The following is a 14,612-nucleotide window of genomic DNA, read 5'->3' as shown; positions in this document are numbered from 1 at the left end:
CTGTGGACTGAGGTGTGCGACCGCATGCTGCTTGGCACCCGGGGCGGCTTATTAGGCTGGTGTTTTTTTTTTATGTATAAATCTATACCTATAATTCAAGCTTTGATTACATAGATGGTGCTGTATAACATGTCTAAGGCTGAATTGCACCACTTAACTTTGACCGTAACTATGACGATATAGTTCCAAAATACTGAACTGTCCTATCCATGACATTGACAGCGGTGCGCCACCGTCAATACCGGATCGCTGGTTCCGATTTTTGCCATGTTGGAAACCATATAGTTGAACGATGTTAGCGCCCCCCTGTCATTGAGTTTGGTGGGACAGATCAGCGTGGGTCATCTATAACCGGTGTCTTTTGTATGCAGTTTGACAGATTTTTTACGTTTTTCAAAGTTAAAGTAAGATAGTGCAAGTCCTAAGAATATTTACTTACGAGAAGCATTGATTCTGTGAACAAAATAGTAAAATACATTGAATGTTTCCAGCTACCAGTGCGTGAAAGGTGGGCCAGACGCAACCCGCGAGAAAGTTAAAGAGCAATTCGCTCTCACCATCCGCTTCGTCGAGAACTATCTCTGCAACGTGGTCACTCGCACCTGGTACTTCAGTGACCACGACCAGAACAAGCTCACCTTCGAGGTGGTCAAGCTGGCCAGGGAGCTAATATACTTCGGCTTCTACAGGTGAGTGTCAGGTCATGTAGACAAGGTCACCTGTGCACCTGGTACCAGCGACCACGACCAGAACAAGCTCACCTTCGAGGTGGTCAAGCTGGCCAGGGAGCTAATATACTTCGGCTTCTACAGGTGAGTTGTCAGGTCATATAGACAAGGTCACCTGTGCACCTGGTCACTCGCACCTGGTACCAGCGACCACGACCAGAACAAGCTCACCTTCGAGGTGGTCAAGCTGGCCAGGGAGCTAATATACTTCGGCTTTTACAGGTGAGTTGTCAAGTCATATAGACAAGGTCACCTGTGCACCTGGTACCAGCGACCACGCCCAGAACAAGCTCACCTTCGAGGTGGTCAAGCTGGCCAGGGAGCTAATATACTTCGGCTTCTACAGGTGAGTTGTCAGGTCATATAGACAAGGTCACCTGTGCACCTGGTACCAGCGACCACGCCCAGAACAAGCTCACCCTCGAGGTGGTCAAGCTGGCCAGGGAGCTAATATACTTCGGCTTCTACAGGTGAGTTGTCAGGTCATATAGACAAGGTCACCTGTCCACCTGGTAACAGCGACCACGGCCAGAACAAGCTCACCTTCGAGGTGGTCAAGCTGGCCAGGGAGCTAATATACTTCGGCTTCTACAGGTGAGTTGTCAGGTCATGTAGACAAGGTCACCTGTGCACCTGGTACCAGCGACCACGACCAGAACAAGCTCACCTTCGAGGTGGTCCATCTGGCCAGGGGGCTAATATACTTCGGCTTCTACAGGTGAGTTGTCAGGTCATATAGACAAGGTCACCTGCGCACCTGGAACCAGTGACCACGGCCAGAACAAGCTCACCTTCGAGGTGGTCAAGCTGGCCAGGGAGCTAATATACTTCGGCTTATAGACATATAATAGACAAGGTCACCTGTGCACCTGGTCACGCGCACCTGGTACCAGCGATCATGAGCAAGCAAGCAATTAGATATTGAAAGACGTTGAATTTTTTATCGTGTAAACTTTGGCGGCTCGTAACTATCTATCCAATCATTATCTGGATCTCAAATTCATTTCATTATTCGACTAAAGACATATTCTATATTAATATCTAATAAAAAAGCGGTTGAAAACACGCAAGAAAAAAAATTGAAGCAGTTTTTGGGTCAAATTTCGGAAAAAAATAAATAAAAACAAAAATATCAATAAAAAAAAGTAGCTCATTTAGGGTCAAATGGGCGAACTTGTATTCTCAAAATTACGTTACCTATACAGCCACGAAGTTTGTCTAACCTTCCACCAAACACACTGTATATTTGCTGTCGATTTGAAGTTAATTTTACTTTATCTTCTCCCACAGTTTTAGCGACTTACTCCGACTGACGAAGACCCTACTCAGCATACTTGATTGCGTCACAGCCATGGATCTGCTGAATGAATCCAACGCCCTTTCCGGAGAGGTGGAATGTAAGTAGAAATAAACCCATGAAGTAAACCATAGCCCAATTTTGTCGGAGTCGGACCTCCGAAGATCCGAGGAACACGGGTTCAAACCCCGCCAACACTGGACTATTGTATTGAACCCACTCGTAACACAAGCATATTTAGCCAAGAAAAGTATTAATTATACTTTAAAAACTGTTTAAAATAAAGTAGAAAATACTTATTTTTAATACTTATCACTTTTTACTGCGCATGCAGCCTCGCAGGAGAAGGAAGTCAAAAAACGTAAGTGGAATGCAAATACATCATTTTTGGTGTTGTTTGTTTGTAGAACGAATGTTTATCTGAAACTCAAATTAATTTATTTATGGTCATTGAGATGTTACGTACATGTTAAAAAATTCAGCCTTGTCGGCTTGCAAATACTATGAATATGTATGTCAACGTGAAATTGTGAACTCTGTCAGTTTATAATATAACGCGTTAGATTGTAAACTAACAGTGGGTTAGGTTAGGTTAGATTGTAATTTAACTACGTCAGATTATAATCTGACGGAATTCACAATTTTACGGTGACATGTACGGTCAACAGCACGTCAACGTAAACACTGTGGCATCTTACGTAGTTGCGATACGGGCGACTTTGCAACGAAAATGTATAGCTTGATGTGCTGTCGACTGTACATACTTATGTGATTTTAATGTCCCTAATTTTGTTCCTTATTTAGCTGAAGGGGGAGTACTGCGCAGCATTGGTGATATGGGTGCTGTCATGACTTCTATCACCTTGGGTTCCGTCGCACGGAATGTGAGTTATTCATATTTAGTTTCATTATACGAGTAATTTGTAGCTTATTCGCAATAGAACAGTCCTGTACATTATTGCTTGGATACTTTGTTTCAATGAGGGTTTGAAAAATCCGCCAGATGGCAATACGTAGACGCGGGGTCCAAATGCTGCATGATTGGTGGATTTTGACATATCTGTCAATGTCATGTGAAAAGAAACAAACGAACGAATTTTGATCAAACGTTTAATGACTTTGTAGCATAGTTGATCGTCGCTTATCTCACGTATTCTAATCCTCATCTGTGTGGTTACCATGAGTTTACGTTAGGTGTGCTCGCTAGCGACTGCGTCAATAAATGACATTAAATTATAAAATTGTCGGCCGTTTGGTGTAGTGGTTCGGAAACGGACTACTACCACTACTACGCCGAGAGGTCCCGGGTTCGATTCCCGGCCGGGCAGAAATTGAAATTATGAATTTTAATTTCTGTGACGGGTCCGGGTGTTACTATGTATAATATGTATGTATTTACAAAAAAAAAGTTTTTAAGTATGTTTATATCCGTTGTCTAGTACCCATAGTACAAGCTTTGCTTAGTTTGGGACTAGAAGCGTAATGTAAAATGTCCAAGGATATTTATTTATTTATTTATTATAAAATATTGTGCATTTAAATATATTGTGCAGCGCCTCTAGCGGCTACTTTTAAGAAATAAAATCTTCATAGATTTTTTTGACGTACTCGCTAGCGAGCACACCTAACGTAAACTCATGGTAAGCACACTGTAGTTTTATTAAGTTCAAATTATCTCTGTGCAATTATTTCAAAGACTAAAACTTTTCTTTTTTCTTTTTTTTCTTATCTCTGACATGTGTTATGTGTACGCCAATATTATTATTATGTTTATGTATCTAGGTGTATGTCTATTATATTAATATGTATTCTTATGTTATTTATTTTATCTAATGCTATGTAAGTATATTAATTAAACGTCATATTTATTACACCGCCTTAGTCTCTCTACTCGACCTGTGGTTGACTGGCAGATAATGCCACCTGGCATTAAGTCCGCCACTGTACAGTTGTATGTGCAAAAGTGTAAATAAATAAATAAATAAAATGACCGTCCTACCCGCAGGTCGGCGGGGGTAGCGGCGGGGGTGCGACAGCGGGCGCGGGGCTGCAGCGCAGTGCGTCGGCGCTCGTGCTCGCGCGTGAGCACCCGCTCGTCATGGACACCAAGCTCAAGATCATCGAGATACTGCAGGTATTATAACGGGACTATTCCCACCTCTCGCTCCCACCGCTGCAACTCTTGTGTAGCCAGGCTACAGCTTGACCGCCAATAAAAACCCAACCAATGAAGTGTAACCACCATACGGGACTATTCCCACCTCTCGTTCCCACCGCTGCAACTCCTGTGTAGCCAGGCTACAGCTTGACCGCCAATAAAAACCCAACCAGTGAAGTGTAACCAACATACGGGACTGTTCCCACCTCTCGTTCCCACCGCAGCAACTCCTGTGTAGCCAGGATCTACAGTTTGGCCGCTAATAGAAAAATGCAGGTATTATAGTGTAGTCGATATCATCATCTTCATCATAAGGGCATTTAGTTTCTACTGCAGAAGCACGATTCTCTCTAATTTTTTTTATGCATAACAAGACATTTATTTGACCACAATCGCACCTGATGTTTAGTGGGATACAGTCTAGGATGGTACATATCTGATACATATTTGGACGCTGACCAGACTGGTTGGGGAGGCTTAATGATTGATTTTTTTACCTTATGCGACTTTTAGCACATTTACGAAAAGAGTGGGAGAGGTCCTATTTTACCCTGCCGGAGACACGACAAATGCAGTAAAGACAGCTCGGTGTTGGCCGATATTTGGTTTTATACGCTAGAAAAAATCCAGGTTCTATTGGCGTCAACTATAAATCTTGTCATACCATCTATATTTCTTACTGTTCTTTTCCTAGATCTTTGCTTTTTCTTCGTTAAAAAACGCGCGCGCACGGGAAACTTGTCACCGTGACAGTATGTCTCTCCTTAGATAAGAATAAGCACTACGTTCTCTCTTTTTCTCTTCATAAAAGTGTAAAAAGAGAAAAATATACTTTCACAGTGACACCCGTGCGCGCGTAGCCCTCTAAAGATGTTTATTTATGCTTCAACCACACCAACGCGTGCAGATCGCCATCGCCGGCAAAGCCTATGGAGCGCGCTATGCGTGAACTGTCATATAGATGACCCACACTGAACTGTCCCACCAAACTCAATGACAGGGGGGCGCTACCATCGTTCAACTAAATTGTTTCCAACATGGCAAAAATCGGAACCAGCGATCCGGTATTTACGGTGGCGCCCCACTGTCAATGTCATGGATAGGACAGTTCAGTATTTTGGAACTATAGGTCGTGAGACCTGTCATTGGCCTTTGATCGCGCCGCGATAAGCGGTTATCACGCCATTTTATCGATTTTGCCCATACATTTTGACGTCGATAAAAGTTATCACGGTGCGCATCTTAGGCCTACTGCACGCGTTGGAGTGGTTGAAGCTTTACTCAATCTATTCGTGTCTCCCAGTTCATCCTAGACGTACGACTGGACTACCGCATCAGCTGCCTGCTGTCGATCTTTAAGAAGGAGTTTGAGCAGGCCGGCGACCGAACGGACGCCCTGGCCCGCGCCGACGTCGAGGCCATAGGGCTCCAGGCTGAGGGCATCTTTAGCTGCCGGTAAGTGTCACTTTGGTGGGGGTAAAGGTGGCAGTTTTCTAAGTCGACTTTGATAGATTTACGCCGGGTTGCTACGAGTATATCAATCCTTCTGTCAACTCTCGAAATAGCTATGATTTTCGATGTTTTTTCATTTTCGTATTGTTTATAAGATTATTTATCTTCTGTAATATAAAAATGAATCGCAAAATGTGTTGGTAAGCGCATAACTCAACAACACATGGACCAATTTTTACCAATTCTTTTTTTTTTTAATATTCATTGAAGTCAGAGGACGGTATTTACGGCGAGAAAAATTCGAATAATTTCCGGGAAAACCCTAAAAACAGCCCTTTTTTCACCCGGGCGAAGCCGCGGGCGGAAAGCTAGTTCAATATAAAAGAGTAAAAACATCGAAAATTATGGATATTTGATCGAAAACAAATTGAAATTTGACAGTTGAAGAACGGATTTGGATAGGGATTGAGTATAGCAACTCGGCCTTAGGGCCCATGCACACTACGTTTTTCAAGGCACCGTCAACGCGCGTTTTACTCTCGTGCGTTAGCTTCTAGATTAAAAGTGCTACGTTAATAACGTCGCATAGGTACATATTGAAAAATGTAGTGTGCATGGGCATCGTTTTATCCGGTCTCTGTAGACTTGACTTCATTAATGTAATACGCAGGGTTTAACATTTAACTATTTATTTCAAATAGAAATCGGAATACTAATTTTTAGCACGGCATTGATTGGGTAATTGATTTTTATAACTACTTTGCCATGAATGTGACCAGAAAAAACTGAAGGACACTAACCAAGTAATCTTAATAAATACTGACAAAAAAGCATTAATGATTATTATAAAAATAAAATGTTTTAAGGACCCTTTGCATTCGCCATTATTTATAAAGCGACATGTAAATGATATCAGTAAATAATTAAGTAGAGCTGTAGTTAGTGACTAACGCATGAAAATTGGTGGCGGGTCACGGTATATTAGCCTTGTTATTTTGCTTTCTACAATTCACACCTTATGTTAATTCCACAGTTAATTACGCCAGTAACTTGACATAATTCCAGAAAGAGAACACTATACGAACTTTGAATATAGTAACTAGTTTATACAAAACCAATATGTGAATTGTAGACCGCAAACATGGTATCCCAACTAATATTATAAATGCGAAAGTAACTCTGTCTGTCTGTCTGTCTGTTACGCTTTCCCGCTTAAACCTCGCAACCGATTTTGATGAAATTTGGCATAGAGATAGTTTGAGTCCCGGGAAAGAACATAGGATAGTTTTTATCCCGGTTTTTGAAACAGGGACGCGCGCGATAAAGTTTTTCTGTGACAAACAAAATTCCACGCGGGCGAAGCCGCGGGCGGAAAGCTAGTAAAATATAAATAGATCTAACTTTTTATTGAGCTATTTTACAGTTCCTGTACTATAGTATTTAACTACAGAAGTTTTTCAAACAATACTTATATTTCAATAAACAGATTTTAATTGAAAAGCTTCTGTTATACTTATCATTAAAGTTTCCGGCTCATACTGATGTGAGTGAGACGTGACTTTTCATACAAAATATTAATCGTATGTGTATAACTACAGATATAGCATTTAACTGAGTACATTCCTTCGCAGTTAAGCGCTATGCCTGTAATAGTATGCGATGAACAACTATAATATATATATAATATACAGTGTGTCCGGGCATGTAGTGATCAAACTTTAAGGGCGTAATCTATGGACAATTTTATCGGTGAAAATACTTTAAATTTGGGGCTTGACCCATTTCTCGCATATTTACAAGGATTTAAGTTTTTAATTTTGAGTTTTCACCTCTTCCTTCATAAACAAGTGATAGCGTGGGTAGTTTAACATTAATAACCAAAAATTTTATATCATGCGATAGCCAATAAAATTATCTATTAGTAGAAGTAGAAAACAGATACAAGTTTCATACATTTTAAGGGTGTAAGAATGGATTTAATTACAAATAAACATGATTTTTTTCACATCTTTTTCAGTTATTTCCCAACACAAGAAAAACCAGGTCGTTAAGGTATGTTTTATTTGCATTGTATTATTAGTATTTGAGCTACTCTACAAAACTAATGTAAATTTATTAGTCTACGTCTATTAGTTTCGACGTAATTGTTGAACAAAGATACCCCTTCCCAGCGGTTTCCATAGCGCACGCGACATGCGAAAATGCACTGCCTGAAAGAATCACACAACCTATTCCGATTACTATGGAAACCGCTGGGAATGGGTATCTCTGTTCAACAATTACGTCGAAACTAATAGACGTAGACTAATAAATTTACATTCGTTTTGTAGAATGGCTCAACTACTAATAATACAATGCAAATAAAACATACCTTAACGACCTGGTTTTTCTTGTGTTGGGAAATAACTGAAAAAGATGTGAAAAAAATCATGTTTATTTCTAATTAAATCCATTCTTACTCCCTTAAAATGTATGAAACTTGTGTCTGTTTTCTACTTCTACTAGTAGATAATTTTATTGGCTATCGCATGATATAAAATATTTGCTTATTAATGTTAAGTTACCCACGCTATCACTTGTTTTTGAAGGAGGAGGTGAAAACTTAAAATTAAAAACTTAAGTCCTTGTAAATATGCGAGAAATGGGTCAAGCCCCAAATTTAAAGTATTTTCATCGATAAAATTGTCCATAGATTACGCCCTTAAAGTTTGATCACTACATGCCCGGACACACTGTATATATTCTCAGCACTGACCCATTTATTGTCCTGAAGCAGTGGTAGGGTTAATACTGGGACGTGTAAAAGTGCTTGTTTTTAAGCCTATTTACAGAAATAAATGAGTTTTAATGAGTTTTTAATGAGTTTTATAGTTTGTATAGAAATGTAAAACTCACTCACAACGGTATGCCAGAGGCTTAGTAAATCTTCCACAAAACAATATATAATATTATATTTTATTTATACACTATCTAATGATACAAATTATTTCAGAGCGATTCAGACAGTGCCCGACAGCTGTCTCCCAAAAAATGTAGATTTGTTAGTAAGATGATTACTTGCATGCACGAGTGACGCGTGTAACCGCTGTGGCCACAAACTTGACTTTTTCCTTGATTTAATGACTATTTTATAATCCTAATAATTACCTTCTCAAAAGTTTTCAAAAGACAATAATGTATTTGTATTTTTCCTTTTTGCACTTATCAAATCTTTGAGTTGTATTTCTTGCAATAATCGAAGGTGACTGAGCTTACTGCACCACTTCTCACTTCTCAGCACCAGTTGATGTTTTGTTCCGAAGAGATGCTAGGCTAGGCAATAAGCCTGCATCTGTATATTATTTAAGTGCAATGTTTCAATAAATAGGACACGCTCTATTTGGGGGTGTATAGATGCCATGGCTAAATAAAGAATTTTAATTTGAATCAACAGTAGACAGACAAATCTCAAGTTTATGGTCACAAAAAAGCTTGAAATGAATGATGACTGGTATATGTAACCCTATAATCCGCCTTGTAATAGCAATTCTAACAGCATGGTTCCAAAGATACATATACTAACAATATGGTTATAACCCTAAGACTGCGCACGGGTGACTTTTTGTCACTGTGACAGTATACCTTTCTCTTTTACACTTTTATAAAGAGAGAAAGAGAGACAACGTAGTGCTTATTCTTATCCTATCTATGAAGATACATACCTACTGTCACGGTGACAAAAGTCATCCGTGCGCGCACGCTCTAAATGTGTCCCCAATTCAATTGTATAGTGTGAAATGTGAAAGTTTTGTTTTTGTTGGAATTGTTTTGTTTTTTCTTTTGTATTCTATTTTTTTAATAAGTAACTCTTTTTACACCCTACGAAAATATTAAAGGACAGTTGAATTGTGATTGACCCTTTGTAATATGTCCAAGTTACGCTTTTTCGCTTACTACCAAGAATAAAATGCATATTGCCCATGTACTTACAAAAACTAAAGTGTTAAAAAATGCAGTTTCCTTTTTGTTTTGTTCTTAATTTCACACCTGAATAACTGTCAGATATTGTAAAATTTTAATATCACTTTTACTCAACAAGACATGTTTGTATGATTTGAGTTTCTTTTGATTTGTTTTCTTATTTCCTTATTGTTTTATGTCTCTGGAATGCTCTATACCTTCTACAAATCGCAAGAAAACATTCAAGTCTAAATTTAAATCCAGGGACGGACTTGACCTGGACGAATGCGGGGGCCGAATGGTCCTCCGAGTCCTGCTACAGCTGTGTTCGCAAGGGGCCTCGGCGGCGCTGGTCTCTGGAGCCCTAGCGCTGTTGTTCCGGCACTTCAGCCAGCGGCAAGAAGTGTTGGCTGCCTTTAAGCAGGTGGGATATTGTTTCATAAGACAGTAGGAATGAGGTAGCTATTAGCTTGGATGAATGCGGCGGCTGCCTTCAAGCAGGTAGGATATTGTACCTTATGACAGTAGCAATTAGGTAGTTAGAAGGGGATGCGGTGGCGCTGGTCTCCGGAGCTCTACACACAGGATTACAGCACTGTTTTCCAAAGACATTGATTGACTGATGGTGATTTTCAAGAATAAATATAATAATAATAATAGGTCGAGGTGCTCCAAGCATAGTCTTAGACGACATAAAATATGGATGATAATATTTTTAAGTGGATGCGCATCAAATCCCCAATACAAATCTACCTGATTGCTCGTCGATACGCGTCCATCTTAACAAATCCTAAATGTGTCGATTACGCTGTCTCAAATATAAAGATTTAAAGTGATGCCAACTAATGCGCTAAGTTCGAAATTCAGTCTCGTATTAGAAATTTACACACAGAAAGTAATCGAAATATGTGTTCATTATCCACTGCGGTATCAGTAATCAACGTTCTAATAATCTCTACGCAAGCAATGTAAACTGTTTACATAATGACGTCGCTGCTGTCATCATTGCTGTCACGAGCAATGTGTTCTGCTTTTGGACATATTGCTGCGACACAGGCCCCGCCCCCTTGTCTCATCTCCCTTTAGTTTCTGTGATCTGTGGTCTCAAAGGTCATCGCTGTTTTTCTCCACCCAGGTCCAACTCCTAGTGTCGGACGCGGATGTGGAGTCCTACAAGCAGATCAAAGCGGACCTGGATCTGCTGCGCCAGAGCGTCGAGAAGTCGGAACTCTGGGTATTCAACAAAGGACGAGCTGGTATTCTCGATGACCATTCAGGTATGGACATGTGCTTTATTTGTTTGAAATAGTAAAAGTCAGCCTCAAATAGTTTATGACACCCAAAGTTGACAATACAATTATTATATTTGTAACAAGACGTTTTGCGAACTTTTTGGCTACTTTGGGTGTCACGAACTATTTGATGCTGCTGTGCAAGATAATTATGTTTTTTATGGATCGGTCTATTTCATCCATCCAGATTGATCTCTTCTCTTATCATGTGTTTAAATGCGTTTTTAAGTGTGCCCTTTTCTGTATTAGATTATAGTGATCCTTTACAGTTATTTTTGTTGATTGATTTATTAGCTTACCTACTTATACTATTGTGATTTAGAAGCTATTTCATATTATTGTAGTTGATCACTAACATAATATCGTGTTTATAGGCTTCACTTCATACTGTATAACGAATAACGATATTAGTTTGTGATCTTTAATTAGTAAAAGTGATGTACAGGTTGAGTTTTAAATTAATACAACTTTTTCAACAGGACGAACTTTACAATAAATAAATAAAAAAATAACATCTTTGTTTAGTTTGTGTAAGAACAATAATTCCATAGGGATTAAATTTTAATTTTGAAAATCCATTTTGTTTATATTAAATAACCTTATAAAAACTCAGCATGTGACATATCTTTTAGTGTTTTGTAGTGTTGTCTCCTTCTGTCATTCATTGAACCCTCGTTCACAAACAGAGGAACACTCCTATGGATACCGAGTGAGTTTCCCTTTTCTTCTGTGACACATTCTGAACAAATGCATGATCACATTTTCCTATTTTTTTTTAACAAAGACACATCACAATTTGTGTACGTCAAAACTCCTTGCACCATTTGCACACAACTATGGTTTTATTATTTATATTTATTTATTTTAGAAATACATCGACACAATGATAATTTTCACGTTCTATTTAGCCGTATGCTATAAAGCATGCAAACAAAAAAAAAACATAATTTATAACTATATTCAGTGTTGAATTATTTGTCGACTTTTCCATCGTCATATTGTACAGTTTTGTCTCTTGCAACACAAATTTTATATTTGGCATACAAATTAATTTCAATATCAATAGCAACGTTACTCTGCTGATTTCTATCTAAATGACAGAAAACGAACACAAAGTTTATTAGTTGATACTTTTTATCTACTAAAGTCTGGTCGCCGAGCAGATGGAATTTCGTCCGATGACCCAAAGCTACCCATCCTTATCGCTCGCGTGTAAATGGGTAGCATGGGGTCATCGGGCGAAATTGTTAGTTCGAAAGGCTACCTTAACAATGCATAAAACCGTCACAGATATGTCTATACTTTATATCTTAAACGTGTACGAAATAATTAACAGGTATAACAGGCACTGTGGGCCCGGGCGGTGCAGTGCTTGAGAGGAACGCATCTCTTGACAACGTTCTAGACACCTCTAGAACGACTAAGCATGACCATATGAACGAGTATAAGAAAATTAAAGAGGTAACGTAATCTTTTAACTTTTAATTCAGTATAATTTACAGATTTGACAAATACTTTGATTGTCACACTTGCCAGTATTGTTGTATTACCAGGCCTGTTCATTGTTCATCTCCGCGAGTTTACATCGAAAACAAAACACGCACGATGGCCCCCTACAGGATTACTATTCGACAAGGCCTCACATATGAGCGAGCATTGACTCACGCAGGCTTTAGTTAATATTATTCTAGATAATTCATGCTAAATCATATATTTCCTCCGCCATTTTCTGCAGTTTGGCACCTCACGTTACATCATTTTACCGAATCAGCCCTATAGCTTCGGCGCAGTGCCGATCACTGACGTTTGTCAACAAAATGGTGCTTGACTCTTGAGACAGGCTAAATTACACCATATTGTTAATGACATTGAGCATATATTTTTTTAAATACCTTCGCGAAGTGAAACTTCTGTACGTAGTACTTATTATTATTCTGTGGTATTACTTTATACGTATTATTCGCAGATCCTCCAACGCATGATCAAGTACTGCACGCAAGGCAACAGCGGCGGCGGCGACACCGGCCGCCCGCGGCGCCACGAGCAGCGCCTGTTGCGGAACATCGGCGTCCACAATATCGTCCTTGACTTGCTGCAGGTCGGTGCTACACCTAGGTTCATCAGCATCGGGTACCACAAGGTGGACCGACGACCTCATAAAGGTAGCAGGAAGGCCCTGGATGGGCCGCCGCCACCAAGCGGCCATTGCGGAAATCATTGGGGGAGGCCTATGTTCAGCAGTGGACGTCCTAAGGCTGAAATGATGATGATGATAATCAGGTATTTTAGTCTCCACTGCAGGAGCACGACCCTCTCTGTACCAGAGGGTCCATAATATAGTTCTTGACTTGCTGCAGGTCGGTCCCACAGTTCTCATAAAGAAAATTAGCTGTCAATTTGCATGGTACCAATTACCAATATTGTCATTTTGATTAATTGCTCGACGAATCATTTTGATTAATCGACGTGGCCTCTCACTATAGGCCTTATACAGAAGCTCAAAGTTGCACAGCGTGCTATGGAGAGGGCTATGCTCGGTATTTCTTTACTAGATCGAATCAGAAATGAGGAGATCCGTAAACGAACTAAAGTCGCTGACATAGCCCGACGGATTAGCAAGCTGAAGTGGCAATGGGTAGGGCGCATAGTACGCAGAACTGACGGCCGATGGGGCAGCAAGATTCTGGAGTGGAGGCCGCGTACCGGAAAACGCAGCGTGAGACGTCCACCCACAAGGTGGACCGACGACCTCATAAAGGTAGCAGGAAGGCGCTTGATGCAGGCCGCCACTAACCGGCCTTTGTGGAAATCATTGGGGGAGGCCTATGTTCAGCAGTGGACGTCCTTTGGCTGAAATGATGATGATGATGGTCAGGTATTTTAGTCTCCACTGCAGGAGCATGTCCCTCTCTAATGTACAAGAGGGTCCTTAATATAGTCCTTGACTTGCTGCAGGTCGGTGCTACACCTAGCTTCATCATCAAATCAACATCAGTGTGCTTACCATGAGTTTAAAGAAAGAAAGAAACATTTATTACGATGAATATCACTTAGGACAATGAACTTATACGGAAAAAAATAAAGAAATAGCTCATAAATATTACAAGGAAATAAAAAGTGAACTATGCAGTGTCACCCTGTCGCAACAGCGATGCCCATCGCAATGGGACCCCACTCACCATATGCCGTGGCCGGGTTTACATTAGGTATGCTAGCGAGTGCGTCAAAAAATCTATAAAGATCTTAGATCTCGCAAGTAGCCGCTAGGGGCGCTGTACAATTTGTCATACATTTAAGGAGCCTCTACATGTCTCATAATTTTTATGCCCTACCAGCGCTTCGACACCAACATTTGGCAAGTGCTAAGAAGAAGCGCCGCAACAAACTCAATCACCTCTGTCTGCCGGATGAAATAAATAATGAAAATTGAATCGTTTGTTCGTACGTTTCAACCAAATGAGGTCCACTGCTGGACAATGGCCTGCCCCAAAGATTTCCACAACGACCGGTCCTGCACTGCCCGCATCCAGGTTCTTCCCGCGACCTGGTGAAAATGGACTTACTTAAGGTCCTAAGTCCCCTAGATGGGGCAGACGGCGTCCACAACAGTCCTCCATCGCGTTTGGTCTTGAGCTTCGCGTTTGATCTCGCTCCGAGTCTTGCCGATTTTCTTCGTCTCGTCTGCTACAGTGCGCCGCCAAGTTTGCTTGGGGCGACCACGTTTGCGTTTTCCTTGGGGGTTCCAT

The 14,612-nt window shown here is 40.4% G+C and overlaps 1 protein-coding gene across 1 annotated transcript in view; it reads left to right on the top strand.

Annotated features, from left to right (window-relative positions):
- Nucleotides 1-14,612, top strand: part of LOC135084236 (inositol 1,4,5-trisphosphate receptor) — a 122,336-nt gene that overhangs the window by 62,708 nt on the left and 45,016 nt on the right. The window contains exons 20-28 of the mRNA XM_063978988.1: nucleotides 492-689; nucleotides 2,019-2,125; nucleotides 2,830-2,909; nucleotides 4,031-4,159; nucleotides 5,487-5,638; nucleotides 9,839-9,998; nucleotides 10,710-10,851; nucleotides 12,203-12,327; nucleotides 12,833-12,964. Of these exons, the coding sequence (XP_063835058.1) occupies nucleotides 492-689; nucleotides 2,019-2,125; nucleotides 2,830-2,909; nucleotides 4,031-4,159; nucleotides 5,487-5,638; nucleotides 9,839-9,998; nucleotides 10,710-10,851; nucleotides 12,203-12,327; nucleotides 12,833-12,964 (1,225 nt within the window). The remainder of the gene's footprint in view (nucleotides 1-491; nucleotides 690-2,018; nucleotides 2,126-2,829; nucleotides 2,910-4,030; nucleotides 4,160-5,486; nucleotides 5,639-9,838; nucleotides 9,999-10,709; nucleotides 10,852-12,202; nucleotides 12,328-12,832; nucleotides 12,965-14,612) is intronic.

Source organism: Ostrinia nubilalis, chromosome 25 (genome assembly GCF_963855985.1).
Source record: "Ostrinia nubilalis chromosome 25, ilOstNubi1.1, whole genome shotgun sequence".
Lineage (NCBI taxonomy): Eukaryota > Metazoa > Arthropoda > Insecta > Lepidoptera > Crambidae > Ostrinia > Ostrinia nubilalis.
The sequence above is the reverse complement of the archived record's forward strand: the minus strand, read 5'-3'. Positions and strand labels throughout refer to the sequence as shown.